The 19,947-nt window shown below is 40.8% G+C and overlaps 1 protein-coding gene across 1 annotated transcript in view; it reads right to left on the bottom strand.

Moving 5' to 3' along the window:
* Nucleotides 1-19,947, bottom strand: part of COL8A2 (collagen type VIII alpha 2 chain) — a 351,712-nt gene that overhangs the window by 86,276 nt on the left and 245,489 nt on the right. Inside the window, exon 3 of the mRNA XM_075336033.1 lies at nt 3,951-4,125. Within this exon, the coding sequence (XP_075192148.1) occupies nt 3,951-4,113 (163 nt within the window). The 5' untranslated portion in view covers nt 4,114-4,125. The remainder of the gene's footprint in view (nt 1-3,950; nt 4,126-19,947) is intronic.

Here is a 19,947-nt window from a genome sequence, read left to right as displayed (position 1 = left end):
TAAAAATGCTGCATATTAAATTATTACAAAATATAATTTCATCTTTTTAGTTGCCATTCACTTTATACTAAGTTGATCATGTTAAATAGGAATATTCGATTTACCATTAGTTAGAAACAATTATATACAATGAATATTTCTGAACACCACAGTAATAGGTAATATACACTGCAGATTATATGATACAAAATGTTTCCATGAAAGATTCAAGTAAGAGGAATGTTGACAATTTGTTGCCCCCTAGTGGTAAATTCTGAGTATGTACTTTGCAGTGTCCTACCAAGATTTTTACAAAAAAAAAGGGTGTCATGGAAAGTCGTATTAGGAAAGTAAAAAAAAAATGTCATTTGTGTAATCCAATATAAATAACCCTAAAACTTAAGGTACAGACATGCAAATGTAATTTTCCTGGCCCAAGGCAAACTTGAATTTTGTAACAAATTCAAAACAAATGCTAGAAGAAATACATTAAAGGGAATGATAGATATTTTTAGACTTTTTCCACAGTCTCAGTGACATAACATAACAACTCTGGATAGACATTTTTCTTGTCTGGACTTTTTGTATTTCTTATTTTGTCTGCGGTGTCAGACCCTATGTTACTTTGTGCCTTCTCCTTGCATCTGTCTTCTGTCCCTTCATTGTATATTCTAACCTCTTTCTTTGATTGTTAACTTTTTTTATTGTTCTTAACCATCTTTTAAATAACTAAACAGTTTTTGTATTCATTTTCTATATGTTCTTCTTTGGTTTCCACTGCTTTATGGATCCTGCTCCTCTCATTTCTTGTGTCTTTCCATCTCCTGCTTTGGATTTTTATGAAGATGTGACTAACCTAGCGCCACCATGGGAGATGCCGAACTAGTCTTGTCCCTAGTTGGATCTTTAACCTATATTTACTCTGAAACGCCAGAGAATTCACAGTAAAATATACTTATGTATATTAGCAGAAATGAGGTGTAATTGCCAACGCCGTTAAAATAAGACTCATCATATTTTATAATAAATTAGCAATGTGAGAATTTTAAAACTTAACCTTTACTTAGTTAATGTAATAGAAGGAAAACTTGCTTTGGTCTCTACAAAAAATTAAAAAAAACCCACACTTTTGAAAAAAGAGAAAAAACACACACAAAAAAATCAACACAAAATACATCTTTTCAATGTCTATAAAAAGAATGGGATGAGCTAAAAGCTCATATCGTCCACCAAAGATCAATATAAATATTACAGATGGAACAATCTCACCCACCTTGTTGTACAGAGGTTGTCATCAGGTTCCTTGAAGCCCAGTTTCAGTATTTGGTACACATAATAGGCAATCTAGTACACGAGAGCCTTAAATAAACCCTATGAATGCTCACTTTTTGCCCTGTGACACCCCAATTGTTCCTGCTCTTACAAGGGAAGTCCAGAACTGATCCTAATAATAGCTTACCCTCAGCATAGTCTCAGGCAGTCCGACGTGTTTCCTCCAAACTGGATTCATCAGGGGAGCATTGCCCTAGCAGTCAGTTGACATCAAGCACCGCTATTTCAAAGTATGCAAAAATGGACCACCATCCAGGAGATGATTTTATATATCCATCGAGGATCAAGATTTTATATGTTGGAGCTGGATAGTGGCCTATTTTGGCATACCTTGAAATAGCGGTGGCTCGTGAAAACTGACTAATAGAGCAATGCTCCTGTGATGAATCCAGTTTGGAGGAAACGCGTCAGGCTGCCTGAAACTGTGCTGAGGGTCAGCTATTATTATGATCAGTTGTGGACTGCCTTTGTAAGGGCAGGAGCAATTGGGGTGTCACAGGACAAAAAGTGAGCATACATAGGGTTTATATAAGGCTCTCGTGTACTGGATTGCATCTTATGTGTACTAAGTACTCAAATTGGGCTCCAAGGAACCTGATGACAATCTCTGTACAACAAGATGGGTGTTCCATCCATTTGATATTTATATCAATTTTTGCTGGACGATATGAGCAATTAGCTCATCCCATTCACTGGGACCAATCCCCCTTTTCTAGACAGAGAAAAGTGTATTTTGTGTTGATTTTTTTTATTTTTCTCTTTTTTTTCCCAAAGTGTGTGGGGTTTTTTTCCCAGAGACCAAGAAAAATGTTCCTTTTATTAAAGTAACTAAGTAAAAGTTAAGCTTTAAGATTCTCACATATTGCTAAAATATACCTGACGACAATTGTACAGCCAGACCCCTATGGATGTTGCACGTGGTTTGTGCAGCATGAATGAAGTGGCAGGTTCCCATTAAACATGCCTCCTTTTCATGTCTGGTTTCCTATCCTTCATCGGCTCCTCACTAACTTCTGTATTTTCCACTTATATCCTGAACTTTTAATGAATCCTTCCACTCCAAATATACCGATTTGATTGAAATTTTTTTCTCTTAAAGAGAACCTGACATCCAACATGTTTCGCCTGATCTAGAATGTATTAGCCACTGGCTGTATGATTTCAGCCATGTATGTATGACAGCTACAGCGTTTCAGAGAAAAGCATATTTTAATAGCTGCCAAGGAGCAAGCAGTATGGGAGACTAGTCAGACAGGTGTCCCCTCACCTACTGCCCTATTGTCACTGGTCTCTCCCTGTGTGCCTGTTTAAGAAGAGGCCATCACTCCAGGGAAGCAAGCAAGGAGAAGCCACCAGAGACACATCTACAAGGGAAATGCATGGCCAGGTGTGTATCCTCCCAGTTTACAGCTTTTATGTCTGAATCAGCTCTGTAGCAGATCGGGGGAAGGACGTTGTGACGCCCACTCATGAAATACATCAAACCTGCCCCTTTTGTATGCCAGAAATTCTACCCCATTAAGTAGAGAATCCGGAACTGAGTGCCGAATTCTCTTCTTAATTGATTGAGTGCTGGATTCTCTTCTTAATTGATTGAGTGCCGGATTCTCTTCTTAATTGAGAGTGCCAAATTCTCTTCTTAATTGAGAGTGCCGGATTCTCTTCTTAATTGATTGAGTGCCGGATTCTCTTCTTAATTGATTGAGTGACGGATTCTCTTCTTAATTACCGGGTTGAACCCTATTCGAGCACCAACTAAATGGGAGGGACGTATTTCAACAATAATAGAGATTCTACTCCAGTTCCTGACTGGATTAGTATTTCTGACACAGCACATGGAGGCGCATGTCACTTAGGAGAGGCGCCAAATTCATTAAGTGTCATGCACTTCTTAATTAATTTGGCACCTTCTAATCCTGCAAGACTAGTGTAGCGTGACTATAAACTTCACCAATCTTGATGAATCGCCCCAATGTCTTTATGAGATACTGTAATTCCTTTAAACCAAAAAGCATTACAATGAGAATCTCCAAAACATGCTATGCCTAATAATAGGCAGCAATAGGTTGTTTGTAAAGATGTAGAAGGTTAGTAAAAGAAATAAATCTGTAAACTTGATTTTAATTTAACTATACTCATGGCAGCATTAAAGACGTTGGATTGTGGCCCTATACCTACACCCATGGGTCTAATACTCAATGGTAATATTTAGGTCGATGTAGCACAGAAGAAAAAAACTACTTAGATAGTCTTCCTAATTTTAAGCTGACATTTAAAACCCTTAGGATCTGTTTACAACTGTATTTAGGCTTTACATTCCGAAATCTCTCAGGGGTTTCCATTAACTGTCCCCTTATGTGTCCCACTGGGAGGAACACGAATCAGACAATTATAATTTACTATTCATTTATTTTGGTTTCCACCAAAAATCAGCTTTAACTGTTTGTTAAAAGACTGTTCATCAACAGGTCAATAGTTATTCTATATCTAATGTTTCTGATGTCATTTTTGCATCCTCTACACTGTAAAATAATTGATAGACCATAAAATAAATATCCCCTATATCTTATAAGATGGTAATCATATACTGAATATTAAAAATGCATTCTATTCTCCAGAGAAATTAAGAAAACTCTTACCTAAATATTGCCCCTTTCCTTCTCTAAAGGGAGGTCCCAAAGGTCCTTTCATCATTGGGTTTACGTATTTCATCTGAGGATATGCTCCTCCTGCTGGCCCACCTCCAGATACAGATCCCATTGCAGCCACCAAAAGGAATAAAGTGCCTCGTCCCAGGGACATCTTTACTTCACTCTATGAATTAGAATGTAAAAGTTTAGTAAATTTAAGATAGTAAGATATATTTTTACATATTACAAAACCTCTTATTCATTTAATAAGTTTATGTCTCACTTACTTCTGCTGCCATATAACAGCTTCATAAGGTATCTATTAGGCTGACATACCAATTACGGTGTATACAGTGTGTCCACCGATATCCTGTCCACCGCCATTAACTTGAGAACGACGGCAGCTTTAGGCATAGAAGGGGTGTCTAAGTATAGTAAAGTAGCCATGCGCTATGCAATGAAACCACCTATAGCGCCACCTGGTGGAAAACGAAGTTAGCATTTTTATCTTGAAAACGGAATGAGATAGAGAAAAAAAGTGAATTACAAAGTTGTAGGGCATCATCAATTCAATACGAATCAACACCTTGCATACAGAAATGCTATGATTAGAACGTGTAAAACTCACAAGGCTGTGGACGTGAAGCGATGCCTCATGGAGACCTTCCTACAAGTCATTAGGTATGGTGGCTGCGTGGAGTGGCCTCCACGCTCACCTGACCTGACCCCATTGGACTTCTTTCTGTAAGGTCACATCAAACAGCAGGTGTATGCGACCCCTCCACCAACATTGCAGGAGCTACGACAACGTATCACAGATGCTTGTGCAAACGTGTCACCTACCAGATTGCACAACGTGCAGCAAGATACAGTATGCTGTACAGAGTCCAGATGTGCATTGCAGCTGACGGTGGCCACTTTGAGCATCAAACTTAAATGAGCGCCATATGCGTGACCAGCATTCAATGTTTTGAGGGGGGTCATGGGTTTCATATCATAGCATTTCTGTATGCAAGGTGTTGATTCATATTGAATTGATGATGGCGGTGGACAGGATATGGGTGGACACACTGTATAAAATAATGGAGACACTCATTTTCGTGTCCTCTCTTGGCATTATGGAACCAATGGTGATTAATGCGACATATCAAAATATATATATAGTAAAAACTATTTTTTAACAAGTTACATGCTGACCTTTGGTAACTTGAAATTACAAGTAAAACCTAAAGCTACACTGTTCAAAGAATATGATTAAAGGTTCATTATGATTTTCTTTTGCAATGACTTTTCATGCATTCAATTCATCAGGTATCTGGTTAGATACATCCTACCTGGAAAGTATGTGTATTTTTATTATTCACTAAAGAGTATTTTCTTTAAATTGAAGGTGTTGCGGATTTCTATAATCCAAACAATGATTACTTGTAAGATAACATGCAGTTATAATGTTATCTTGCTTAAATAAAGATGTCTTTCAGTTTTTATAATGCTGGAAAGCTGGCAATGGGGGCTGCCATTTTACATTCCAAATTTTAGCATGACAGTGCAGGCTCAATTTACAGCACCTCATGGACATAGGCGATAGTAGTCGGATTCCGACCCCTTTAGTTCTATTACAACTGAAATGGTAAAAAATTGTTTAAAAGAACTGAAGTCCTCAGTAGTTGATACCTTTTAATGGCTAACTGAAAAGATGGTAATAATAGCAAGCTTTCGAGACTACTCAGGTCTTTTCTTCAGGCTCAATATAACACAAAATCTGAAGTGTCACATATTTATACACAACAGGACATAGAATGGGGCAGTAAATAAAACAAGTTATGTGAAGCAGAACTATCACTATGGCAAGAGGACAAACTGTTGTGACCACAACAGTGTGTCCTCTTGCCATAGTGATAGTTCTGCTTCACGTAACTTGTTTTATTTACTGCCCCATTATATGTCCTGTTGTGTATAAATATGTGACTCTTTATTGTTTAGAAGGCAAAGGGTGGTCAGTGGGCACACCAAATATTGATTTTATTTAGGGTTTTAATTTGTTTATTCACTTTTCATTTTGTTATCTGATACAAATAAACTAATAACACTTTTTGAACACATTCTTAGTTTGCACTATTTATCCACACGTGCTCAAAACTCTTGCACAGTTATGTGAATATATAATTTAGTTATTGAAAAACTAATGGGTTGGAAGTACGAAAATGAGCAAATCTAGCAGTTTTCTTCACAGGGGCTAAATTGTGCTGGCTGAATTGCAAAGTGATTCAAGGAATGACAAGCAGTAAACCAGTGGCATGATCATGGGTACTCAAGGATCACTTATGTATATTGGGTTAGAAAGGCTAGAATAGCTTGTTTGATTCTACTAAATAGGTACTGAACTAAAAGCACCAACAATGGGTCATTGAGTATCAGAATTAAACCAGGAAGATATGAAACAATGGTCTGATGAATAATTTTTCTTTTAAACCATGTTTTCATGTGGATGGCCAGCTGGTCTTGTTTGAGTTTCTTTTTTTTTCTTTAGAAAGTTTTCATTGTACTAAGAACATAGATCGATACAGGCAGATTGGTAGAGCATTTGTAGAGTTCTTGGAAAGAATTGGTCCTGCCCTGATTGGTCACGAATGTATGTAAAAACTTGGCACCATGATCCTCTATATATTATGGCCACTAGAAGTCCGTTTTCAATACTTAGACATTTACTGTATAAAATTGCGACATGAAAAAGAAAAACACTTATGAAAACCACTGTCTTGATCTTTGTTGGCTTCGCTTAGCAAAGCTGTCTGCATTTTATGTTCTTTGACACTTAGTAATAAAATTCATAGTCTACCTTTTAGACATCGACTTTTAGTGTAAAATCCGTAAATCCTGCTTGCTTATGTGTGAGAATAAAAGCATTTATCCAACTCATAGATGTGGTTAAAATGTCTTTACAGCACAGTTGGGTGGAGTTGTAGAAATGTGTGAGCGTTTTTAAGTTTTTAAAGCACACATGCAGTGATTGAAATATTACATCTGGGAAAAGTCTGTGTTATATGTGGGGAGCCAAGGCTGGCAATTGTTTGAATACCAGCAGTAGGAGGAGGCCCAAAATATATACTTTTACAAATATCACTGAGTTAAAAATATGTGAAAATAAGGAAAGATGAAAACATGCGTTTCTACAACAGACGCCTCTGTAATAGAGAAGACCTTGCCTGACTTTCCTGCTTATGACTGTCTAACTAGTCTTCTCTTACGCTCATAAACCTGCCAAGCTATCAGATCTTCTTGACCTCAACATTCTGCTGTAGTCCATTAGCCTTTCCAGCAACTTCTGTTTGTTTGTGGTGTAGCCTCATAATTTGCTTGTTACATTGTGTCTGCTGGCACCTTGCCTTAAAACTAATCTAATCCTTTTGTTATTTTCTGTTCAGGCATTGGACTTACAACAGAGGTATGAAAACAGACTTATTTTTATTTTATAATGGTGTAAAATAACCCAATCTGTGCATAAAAAAATCCATAATTTGTCTTGTTTCTACATTAGTCTATACCAAGGAAGATTATAGGCCATAATGTCTGGGGGAGGGCGGGGGTACTGTAGCAAAATGGAGATGGAATACCACAATTTGCACAGTTTTCTTTGGGATTTTCCATATTTTAAATTTGATTAAGGCATGAGAGTCTTTAATCTATCAATTTTGGTGCATTCTAAGCATTGGACGTGTTCCTGCCCATCTAACTCTTAAAGTATGTTAAAACATTCTGAGGAATTTACACAAAAAGGTCCTAATGGCAAAGGAGGAGCCCATTGCCTATTTTCTACTCTCTACTCATACAGCTGTGATTTTCCTGATGAAGGAGACTACAATATCCGAAACGCATAGAAATAAATCACTGGTCAAACTTCATAAGTCTCCTGGATTCCTCACGGCAGCCCGGATGGTTAACCCTTTCTTTTCCCCACAAGATTAATTCTTCATGAGGGCCACAGCCGCCCTTGTTTCTAACTCACTAATGGTTGTGACTCCTCACAACCTCTCAAGGTGAGCAGTTCCATGTCCATTAAATCATTCCTACTGGAGGCTATTAGTATTCACATAAGGCTACATTCCGACGAATGTAATTGTGGTCACTGTTAGAGATGAGGGAACCTGAGGTTCAGTTTTCGAAATGAATACCAAATTTAAAAATCAAGGTTCAGGTTCGAGGATTAGATACTGTACGTACGAACAAAACTTGTGCGAGCATTGCTGTGCTCAGGTATGCTTGAGTATTTGAACAGCTCACACTGGGGTAACAACAGCATGATTAGATGTAGTGTGCACTAAAAAAAAAAAAAAAGTTGAAAAAGCCTGCCCACCCTCCACGGAATTATTCTGCTTATGGCTGGTTGTATGTAGGATGAGACACAAACTGCCAATGAGTGACTTGATCTGGGGTTCAGGTCAAGATTGAGCCAGTGGAGCTAGGCTCATTTGCTGCCAGCGAATTGAACCTCCAAAGGTTTGCTCATCTTTAGTCACTATGCTACTCATGTTCCCAATGTGCCAAATACAGAGAAAATGATGACCAAGAAATGTCAAGGTGCTAGTGCACTCGAGGGATTTTCCATATGGAGACTGGGGGGAAAAATGGCAGCATGTAGACAAGACAATGTTAATTTCCATCACACATCATAGCAAATAATTTTTTTGCAATTATTTTGTACTGATCCAGAAAAAGACACTCTACTATAGTCCACACTTCTGCTGGATATCACTGAAGAAGCAAGAAAACAAGTTTATCAGCCATGCCGACTTTCTGTGCTGCAAAATCAGAGTTCATTTTAGTGTTAAAGCTCACAGTACTTGGAATCATGTTGTATGTATTAAAAATGCTTTCACTCATTGTGGACATTAAAATATTTGGCAATCACAACAAACATCAATCCGGCCATAATGATCAATTCAGCACAGAGTAGCCCACCATAACTGACCACTTGGCCATAGGACAGAATTAAAGACTCTGACCAGATAACACAGCAGCTCCAGGAGTCAGAGGTGTCAGCCAAATTTGCTATGTGCTTCTGTTCCCTCATGTTAACTGGGTCTGAACACTTTCCAGATTCTACAAAGTCAAATATTTATATTCTAACAGCAGGGTTTCACACATCTGCCAAGTTGCTGCCATTATTTAAAGTACCGGGAATGTTGAGATGAATTAGAAAAATAGAAGAAAAGGTGTGCAGGAAGCGGTGTTACTCCTTGACCCTTGCCCACCGTAGTAAAGCAGACAGAGTGCTACTCTCTGGCCTTTAGCATAAAAATTGTTAATGTTTCACGCAGGTCATTTACTTTAATTTGTAATAAACTCTGAGAGAATATAAACATAGAGTTCATTTTCTTTCAAGCAGGAGGCCCCTAGCAGTAAAATTATTTTACATCAATATTTCTCTGAAATTGGAGCCCGCCAGAGGGTTTGATGAGAAGAAAAGAAGGAGACGAGGGAGCACATGTGGGGAATTAGCAAAATCAGAAAAAGAAAAATATTGTTCTACTGTCTAAGAGAGTCTGGGGCTTTAAATGTTAGCAACTTGGTTAACAAGCAAATGACAGCCGACAAGACGATTTAAGCTAAACATTTGTCAAACATAATCACATACACAAATATACACATATGTACTTGAAGGGGCTCTCCGCTGTTAAAAACAATAAATAAGTAATTAAACCTATATTGTGATTTAAATAACACTTTAACCAAGAGCAGTATCAAAGCAAAGCTTCACCAGTATCCCAGGATGGAAAAGAACATATGCGAGTCATCATGTACCGTACTTTGTAGTGATATTAAGAGGCTCGCTACTTAAAGAGGTCCAAAGTGGCCAGTTTTTGCTCTTATTTCATAGATTGCTGTTATCCTGAATATGCCATTTTTTACAATCCTCCATGGGGGTATGGAAATATGAGACATTTAAAGTTAGTAAAAAAAAATATGTAATTTACAAAGGGGCATGGCTCACAGGGTAATAAAGCAGAGAATCCTAAAGACAAACTCCAAGAAAATCCAAGACATGTACCCTTGATAAAGTCAAGTGAGAGCCATTTGCAGTCTCACGGTTCTCACTCGGGGTTTTGGATGTAGTGTGTCCAGAAAAAAAAGATGTCATTCCTCCCCCCGGAATGCCCTCTTTATGGCTGGCTGAATGTGGGTGGAGAGCCAAACTGCCCAATCGTTGACTTCCATTATACTCATTCTTTGAGTTGAGCCCTTCCAGAGCGTCTGACCTGCTCAACTCAAGGACCGAGCACCCAAGCATTTTAGTGCTCGAACGTCACTATTTATTATTGAAATATAGTACAGACCAAAAGTTTGGACACACCTTCTTATTCAAACAGTTTTCTTTATTTTCATGACTGAAAATTGTAGATTCACATTGAAGGCATCAAAACTATGAATTAACACATGTGGAATGAAATACTTAACAAAAAAGTGTGAAACAACTGAAAAATTGTCTTTTATTCTAGGTTCTTCAAAGTAGCCACCTTTTGCTGTGATTACTGCTCTGCACACTCTTGGCATTCTCTTGATGAGCTTCAAGAGGTAGTCACCGGAAATGGTCTTCCAACAGTCTTGAAAGAGTTCCCAGAGATGCTTAGCACTTGTTGGCCCTTTTGCCTTTACTCTGCGGTCCAGCTCACCCCAAACCATCTCGATTGGGTTCAGGTCTGGTGACTGTGGAGGCCAGATCATCTGACGTAGCACCCCATCATCACTCTCCTTCTTAGTAAAATAGCCCTTACACAGCCTGGAGGTGTGTTTGGGGTCATTGTCCTGTTGAAAAATAAATGATGGTCCAACTAAACGCAAACCGGATGGAATAGCATGCCGCTGCAAAATGCTGTGGTAGCCATGTTGGTTCAGTTCAATCCCCAACAATGTCACCAGCAAAGCACCCCCACACCATCACACCTCCTCCTCCATGCTTCACGGTGGGAACTAGGCATGTAGAGTCCATCCGTTCACCTTTTCTGCGCCGCTCAAAGACGCAGTGGTTGGATCCAAAGATCTCAAATTTGCACTCATCAGATCAAAGCACAGATTTCCACTGGTCTAATGTCCATTCCTTGTGTTCTTTAGCCCAAACAAGTCTCTTCTGCTTGTTGCCGGTCCTTAGCAGTGGTTTCCTAGCAGCTATTTTACCATGAAGGCCTTCTGCACAAAGTCTCCTCTTAACAGTTGTTCTAGAGATGTGTCTGCTGCTTGAACTCTGTGTGGCATTGACCTGGTCTCTAATCTGAGCTGCTGTTAACCTGCGATTTCTGAAGCTGGTGACTCGGATAAACTTATCCTCCGCAGCAGAGGCGATTCTTGGTTTTCTTTTCCTGGGGCGGTCCTCATGTGAGCCAGTTTCTAGGTAGCGTTTGATGGTTTTTGCCACTGCACTTGAGGACACTTTCAAAGTTTTCCCAATTTTTCAGGCTGACTGACCTTCATTTCATAAAGTAATGATGGCCACTCGTTTTTCTTTATTTAGCTGCTTTTTTCTTGCCATAATACAAATTCTAACAGTCTATTCAGTAGGACTATCAGCTGTGTATCCACCAGACTTCTGCACAACACAACTGATGGTCCCAACCCCATTTATAAGGCAAGAAATCCCATTTATAAAACCTGACAGGGCACACATGTGAAGTGAAAACCATTTCCGGTGACTACCTCTTGAAGCTCATCAAGAGAATGCCAAGAGTGTGCAAAGCAGTAATCAAAGCAAAAGGTGGCTACTTTGAAGAACCTAGAATATTAGACATATTTTCAGTTGTTTCACACTTTTTTGTTAAGTATTTCATTCCACATGTGTTAATTCATAGTTTTGATGCCTTCAATGTGAATCTACAATTTTCAGAGTCATGAAAATAAAGAAAACTCTTTGAATTAGGTGTGTCCAAACTTTTGGTCTGTACTGTATATAAAGTATAAAAACACTATGTGTTTTCAGAGCTGACCCAGCTTCTTAATCAAGTGAAAATGTACAGAGGATTCTGCAAACAGACAATATTACAAGAAAAAACGGCACCCAAGAGCAAGGATGAGCCAATCAGCTGTGACTTGATACCTAGGATCATATGGCCATAAATGAGTATATGAAAATAAATAAAATACAACTAACTTTGATGACAAAGAAGGACCACTCCAATCAGCATTTGTTTTTCACCGCTGGAGTGGCACTTTAAATCTAAGTCCACTGCCCCTTGTCTTACATTCACTCTCCAGTGGCTTCACCTTTTTTCAGGATCGCTCCAATCCCGTGGTGACACCTTATGCCAGTAACTTACAAGCTGTCAAGACAAGTATATGAGAGCCAGAATGGGGCTCTCATAGAGTCGTATTGAAAAGTAACCTCCGGTGCACTCCATGAAACACTAGGGCTGTCAGCAGGTCACAAATCACCTAAGGCCTCTTTTACATGTCCGTAAAAATAACGCACGTTTTTCACGGACGTGTCAGAGGTGCGTATTACCCTCGGTGTGCCGTGTGTATGGCACACGTGTGTTCTCCGTGTGTTATCCGTGATCACACACGGAGAACGGGAACTTTCTGCTCACCTGTCCCTGGCGTCGCTGTCCGTGGTGCTGATCTTCGGTCTCCGGTCCTGCCGACTCCCCGCTGCTGATGCTTCCGGCCGCAGTGAAGTGAATATTCAATGAGCATAATGAGCAGCGGTCGGAAGCAAGTGACAGCAGCAGCAGAGACTGCAGGGCTGGAGAAGGTGAGTAAAGTTTTTTTTTTTTCGCAGATACATATCCGTGTGGTCTGTTTGTGTTACGTGTAACCCGTTTGCGTTCCGTGTGACACCTATGATGCCGGAGAAAACGTGGACATGTCTACATGTAGAGCACACAGGCACGTGTATGCTCCACACATACACACGGTCCATGGCAGAATACGCACGTGAATGCAGACCCATTGATTTTAATGTCTACGTGTGCCCGTGTCTCCGGTACGTGAGAAAACTGACCATACACGTACCGGAGGCACGGATGTGTGAACGAGGCCTAAAACTGTCCAGAGCAATAATAAATGGGTCAATTATCGGCACACAGTTAGGTTTCTTAGGGATAGCCGACGCTGAGCGGGGGCGCCCAAAACCTTATGGTGTATTAACCTGCGCGGCCAGGAACGAGAAAGGCTAGGGATTTATATCCTGGCCCTTACTTTAACATCTCATTTCTATCCCTGGAACCATCGAGTAAAATCACCTTGGGCTATCCCTCACCCTCCTAGATTAATATCCCTTTCAGAGTGCATCTAGCTCTGCACGACCGGGTGTGTGCTCACTGACTGATATAGCTATATATGATAAGATATGGCTTGATTTAACCATTTTAATGTTTATAAATAAAAATTGATTTTAGAGAAATTAGTTTTTCGGTCTATTAGCAGTATTTTTCTCTATTTAGTTCATAAAAATTGGTGTTCAATAATAAATATAGGGCAATAGATTCTAAATGAACCCTAACTAATTCTCTCCACTGCCTATCAATGGAGATATAACTAACGTTACACGTGCCCTAAATGTAAATTGGTGCCCCCATTGCTCGGCAGCTATCCCTTGGTAGCTGTCCCTACAACTCCCTTCTTATTCAATCAAGGGTAAATAGGACAATAATACACTATGTTCTGATAGCTTTCACCATTTCAATATCATTACTTTTTCTGCCACACATGCAGCAATCCCTTTGCAAACATTGGCTTGTTTCATTACATGATCCCTACATAGACTTTCTCCTCTCCCCCTTCCCACAGTTACTTTTAGAAAAGCCTGCAGCCTCAAATATATCCTGGCCCCCGGTTGACTTAGACCCATGCAATAGATAGCCAAGATGATTGTCTATAAATTGAAGATAGTCTCATGCCCAAAGATGTAGTGGATGGTGAGATATGGTGCCAGAAAATCCAAAAGTCAAAACATTGTTACCCTTTTGCTTTCAGTGTAAGCTCCAACTATTTCTATGTCGAGATCTATTGTGCTCAGTTCTTGTTCTTAGTATAAACATTTGTAGTCTCTGATGTTTCTTAAATATTCTGGCTAAGTGTTCACCAGGAGTATAAGAGGAAGTCATAACTCTGCTCTCATGCTGTAAGCCAATGTAGAAGAAGGTCATAATTGCAGACATAGATCAACTGTGAGCCAAATTCTTAACTGTGTCCCTTAAGGTGAGATGCTATTTTGAGCTTTCCCTGATACTTCTGTAGCTTTGCTCAACAGGTGCACAGACTGCCCGAAGGGTCATTGTGTGCCAAGCCTTAGGTGCTTTATAATCTTTTTCCTGTTATGAGAAATGATTCCATAGGTTTGGTCTGAGCCTTTTTCCTCTCCAGCTGTTCTTTTGGCTCTGCAAAGCTCATAATTGTCCTTCATCCAGTCTTCATATTGCCTTAGATGGGGCACAAATTGAGGTACAGCCCACCCGAACAGACTATCTACAATTTTTCTGCATGAATAAAGACTTTGTAAGTTCCATCCATAAAATACATAAATTTTCTTCCTCTGTTTTAATTGGCCAGAAATGTATTTTCATGTAATACTATTGAAAAACTAGCACATTCTGATTTACTTACTGTCTGCATGTTCCTAAAAATACAATAATGTTACTTTTTGTCAATGATTTCTTAATTAGCAAGAATGTGAAACGGGATCTGCTTAGGCATAAATCTATGCTGGTGGCCCTCTGGCAGAATGCTGGGCACATAAAATGTATTAGTCTAGTATTCCCTCTCACACATCATACTCCTGGTAACGGCGTGGACATACAGATGTAGACTTTCTTAAAATTACAAAGATATTGAGATACAGAAAAGTACAGCTTCACACCTACCTAAAGTTCAATGGCTCTTCTTGCATAAACAGTTAACTTTCTGCATTACGTCCTTCATGTGTATTAGTTGAAAAAATAGTCTATAGCTGCAGGGAATTGAGTGGTTTCAGAAGACGTAGCTTACCCTAGTTAAGGGCGCTTTACACGCAGCGACATCGCTAGCTCGTGAAAGCACCCACCCCCGTCGTTTGTGCGTCACGGGCAAATCGCTGCCCGTGGCGCACAATATCGCTAGTACCCGTCACACATACTTACCATCCTAGCGACGTCGCAGTGGCCGGCAAACAGGCTCTTTTCTAAGGGGGCGGTTTGTGCGGCATCACAGCGACATCACACGGCAGGCGTCCAATAGAAGCGGAGGGGTTGAGAGCAGCCGCATGAAAGTCACGCCCACCTCGTTGCCGGAGGACGCAGGTACGGTGTTGTTCGTCATTGTGGGGTGTCACATGTAGCGATGTGTGCTGCCTCAGGAACGACGAACAACCTGCGTCCTAAATCAACAACGATATTTGGGAAATGAATGACGTGTCAAAAATCAACGATTTGGTAAGTATTTTGCATCGTTAGCGGTCGCTCGTACGTGTCACATGCAACGACGTCGCTAACGAGGCCGGATGTGTGTCACGAATTCCGTGACCCCAACGACATCTCGTTAGCAATGTCGTTGCGTGTAACGGGGCCTTAAGATTTATAAGCATATTCCTGTATTAAGCCCATTTTACACGCTACAAGATATCTTACGATGTGTCGGCGGGGTCACGTCGTAAGTTACGCACATCCGGTATCGTAAGGTATGTTGTAGCGTGTGACAGCGATGTGCAATTGCGATTGAACGAAAAACCGTTCATCGCATGCATGTCGTTCATTCCTGACGAATTGAACGTCAGATTGTTCATCGTACCCGGGGTAGCGCACATCGCAGTGTGTGACACGCCGGGAACGATGAACAGATCTCACCTACCTCCTGCGGCTCCCGGCCCACAATGCGGAAGGAAGGAGGTGGGCGGGATATTTACGTCCCGCTCAGCTCCGCCCTTCCGCTTCTATTGGCCGGCTGCCGCGTAACGTCGATGTGACGCCAAACGTCCCTCCCACTCCAGGAAGTGGACGTTCGCCGCCCACATCGAGGTCGTATGGAAGGTAAGTACTGTGATGGGGGTTAATCGTATGTGCGGCACGTTCAACAAATTGAACGTGCTGCACATACGATGGGGGCGTTGCAAATCGCATACGATATCGTATGCGAAATTGCAACGTGTAAAGAAGGCTTAAAAAAACAGTAACATTATATAGATGATCAAGTGCAATAAGGCACCATGCTGAAAATATAGTCATATGTTTAACTATTTCTTAGGGCTCTACTCCACTTGAATTAAAAAAATCACAGCGATACTGGGCTACAAATGTGAGTTGAGTGTCCTGCGTGTGGTGTGGTCTGCGTACGATGTTTTTTTTTTCCTTACATAGCATCCGTATGACATGCGAGCATCATGCGAGTGCTATGTGAGTGTTTATGCAAGCAGCGTAGGACTGGCTACCGGCGGAATCTACAGTAATACCAGGCCTGGCCGCGGTTACCTGCACTGAACTCCGGGGCTGTCACCTGAGCTCCAGAGTTCAGCCCGATCTGTTTGCAGCTGTGCTGAATTGAACAGCAATCGCTGGGGAATCAATCACTCGGCGCTCGCTGTTCATTCCAGGCTGCACTCCGGAGCTCAGGTGACAGCTCCGGAGTTCAGTGCATGTAACCGCGGCCAGGACTGGTATTACTGGAGATTCTTCTGGTAGCCAGTCCGACGCTGTATGCAAGTGTCAAGGATCCGTGTGACATGCGTACGCCATCTGTATGACATGCGCATGCCACCCGTATTCTGATTTTTTTCTCGCTCCCATAGGCTTGCATGGGGGTGCGAGAGCTGAGACTCGGTGCAAATCGCAGCATGCTGCGATTTCACCGAGAGCACGAGTCGTATCGTATAAAATTAAGCTAGTGGACAATGCCTCATAGCTTAACATTGGTGCGAGTGCGATCCAATTTTTTTATCGGATCGCACTCGCACATGGAAATCGCAAGTGGAGAAGAGCCCTTATATAAATAAATAATTAGTTTATACGAACCATACGGTGCATTCACATTGGAACCCAAGATCTTTATGCTACACCAACACTATTCCATATACTATATGGACAAAGAAAGTGAAAAGAATCCATCACACAATGCAGGGCTTCATTAAAATTTACAAGTGGCTTCTTTATTTTATTCCAATAAAATGTTTACATAGACAGATGAAAGACGAAGGTAAAACAAAATGACTGGTTTTGAAGTTTTACAGTTCTTACTCATGGTATGAATCTGCACTATAAATGCAATGGGTAATTACAAAACTACACCTTTATACTTATATACAAGACACATCACATAATTGAATTCAAGAAACATGTACACAACACAACATATACTTATTATTTATGGGAAGATGCACACCAGGAGATGCTCTCCTCCACTTTTCTGGACTACTGAGCTGGCAGTGACACGATTCCACTGTGCAGAGCATCTTGCACATTAGGAGATGCTCTGCTGTGTTTTCCTGGGCTACTGAGCTGGCAGTGACACGGTTCCTCTGTGCAGAGCATCTTGCACATTAGGAGATGCTCTGCTGTGTTTTCCTGGGCTACTGGCTGGCAGGTTGACTGACAGGGCAGGATTCCATGCTGGTTTTGGGAGATGCTGGTTACTTAGCTGTTCCATCTTCCTGGTAATTATTCTGCTTCTTTTCTGAGCAAGCTCCCCCAGAACCTTGCCAGTCATACATTCTGGTTCAGTTGTTGTGCTGTTGGCCTGTGTTGCTGTTAGTGTTCTTATCTATTTTTTCATGACCCCGGACTGTTGTTTGAACTTCTCTCTGTCTGCTCCCTGTTCCTGTCGCGACCTCCTGGCTTTTGATCTCGGACCGTTACTTGACCACGTCTCAGTTTACTTCCTGAATATATTACGTGCCTTCCTGGAATTCTGACCCTGGATAGTGATCTGACTACCCCTCTGTGTACTCCCTGAATCCATCCATGTCCTCCTGTTACCAGACCCTGGCTTTTCTGAATACTCTTCTGTTTGTACAACCCGCAAGTAGTGACGGCATTACAATTTTCACAGATTATTGTAAAATAATTTGAAAACTTTATTTCAATAGAAATACAGTAGATCACTTTTATAGTTTATGTCAGAGGGCATTCTGGCATCTAAAGGCAGCATCCAGATCACCTATATGGCTGAATCCCTGAGAGGATCACACACAGCTCTGCAGTGAGCAGCTATCACATGGTAACTCCCTCTTATTTAAAATAATCTCTGGAGGTGGAGTTATCTTCCAGGCAACATCCTCCCCATAGCCTGGAAGAGCTAATTTACATTAAGTGATAAAAGATGAGATATCCACAAGAAGGCATCTGATATGATACCTATAACATGCATGACCATATTAATAGTTTAGATTGGTCAAATGTGGTGACAGATTTCCTTAAAAAGGTTGTCTACTACTTTTACATTGATGACCTCATCTTAACTCAACACACAACCATTAATGTCTAAACCGCTGACAAGAGAAGTGAGTACACCTCTAAGTGAAAATTACCAAATTGTGCCCAATTAATCATTTTCCCTCCCAGGTATTATGTAACTCATTAGTACAAGGTCTCAGGTGTGAATGGGGAACATGAGTGTTAAATTTGCTCTACATAAAGATGGCTGACGCTGTAAGAAGATTGTGAACACCCTGGACCTGAGCTGCAGCACAGTGGCCAAGACCATACAGCGGTTTAACAAGACAGGTTGCACTCAGAATAGGCCTCGCTATGGTTGATCAAAGGAGTTGAGTGCATGTGCCAACATATACTGTATACTTAGTGCAAAGATGTTGTGTGCACCTAGCCTTAGCCTCATTAACCTAAATGGAGCTGATCAACCAACCAGACAAAGCTCCAGCATAAGAGCAATGCATGTGGAAGAATTGTGCTCCACAAGTCTTTGCATGATCCGTGAGCTCCCCGCTTCAACACTAAGACGAACTGGCCCAAATTATGTGCTCAAACCAGACTTAATATCCTGTCCACTGCAATGAAACTAAATTATCATACTGTATGTTTCCCCCTCAAACTGACCACAACAACCACATTCACTCCAGTAAGGCAAAGTAAGGTCTTCTGGTGTTGGGTTACAGAAGGAAAAAGTTGTTTTACGCTTTATTTTTTCCAAAGAGTTTAGTTACTTTGTATGTGTTCTCAATGCATATGCCCACTACACAGAGAAAGAGGAGAGTTATCATACAATAGGTGTCAGGTTAGCCACACAGGAAAGCCTTTCATACTGACATCCCTAGCAGAGGTGACTGGAACATGCTGTCTGCATAGTTGGAATTTCTGCATGCTGTAAGCTCAGCCTGGAATCCACAGTGACTGGAAGCCTTGGGTCAAGCAAAGTATTAAAGTGGAGTGCGTGTCCTTGGTGACCTTATAGAACGGTGATCCTTACCAACTCATGGCACATACGATTAGTAAGGGAATGCAAGTCAGTTGACCACCCGGAATCTGAACAGAGGTAACACTGCTGCCTTCATAGAAATGTTCTAAATACACCTTACACTAGAAATTTCCATACCTAAACTAAAGCAACAAATATATATTTCAGAATTAACATTAAATGTGGTTTTAAGTTGGAACATGTAACTTCAAATAGTCCTAGAAAATGTTTTGACGTCACTTTGGGGTTTACCTTTTTTAATATTTCAAACTGTACCCCCAAATTAGTTAGAAATTTACAATTAACTATTAACCTTGAGGGTTTTACATCTTCCACACCTAGAACTAATTCCCTGTATTTTCTAAAATCCCTGAACTGCTTCCTTAAGGCTACGTGCCCACGGGACAATGTGGATATATCCACAGCACAGGTATGATCGCAGGTTTCCCGCAGCAGCTCCCCGGAATCCGCAGCTATCCGTTGCTGCGGAATTCCAGCGAAATATCTGCAGTAAACCTGTGGACATTCGTGCGACTTACCTACGGAAGTCCCGGCCTTTATCTCCATAGTGGAGGAGCTGGACATCTGCAGGTATTTCCGCATGAATAATTAACATGCAGTTACGTGCGGCTGCAGGATATCT

The sequence above is a fragment of the Anomaloglossus baeobatrachus genome, chromosome 2 (genome assembly GCF_048569485.1).
Source record: "Anomaloglossus baeobatrachus isolate aAnoBae1 chromosome 2, aAnoBae1.hap1, whole genome shotgun sequence".
Taxonomy (NCBI): Eukaryota; Metazoa; Chordata; class Amphibia; order Anura; family Aromobatidae; genus Anomaloglossus; species Anomaloglossus baeobatrachus.
This window is presented reverse-complemented; position numbering and strand designations above follow the sequence as displayed.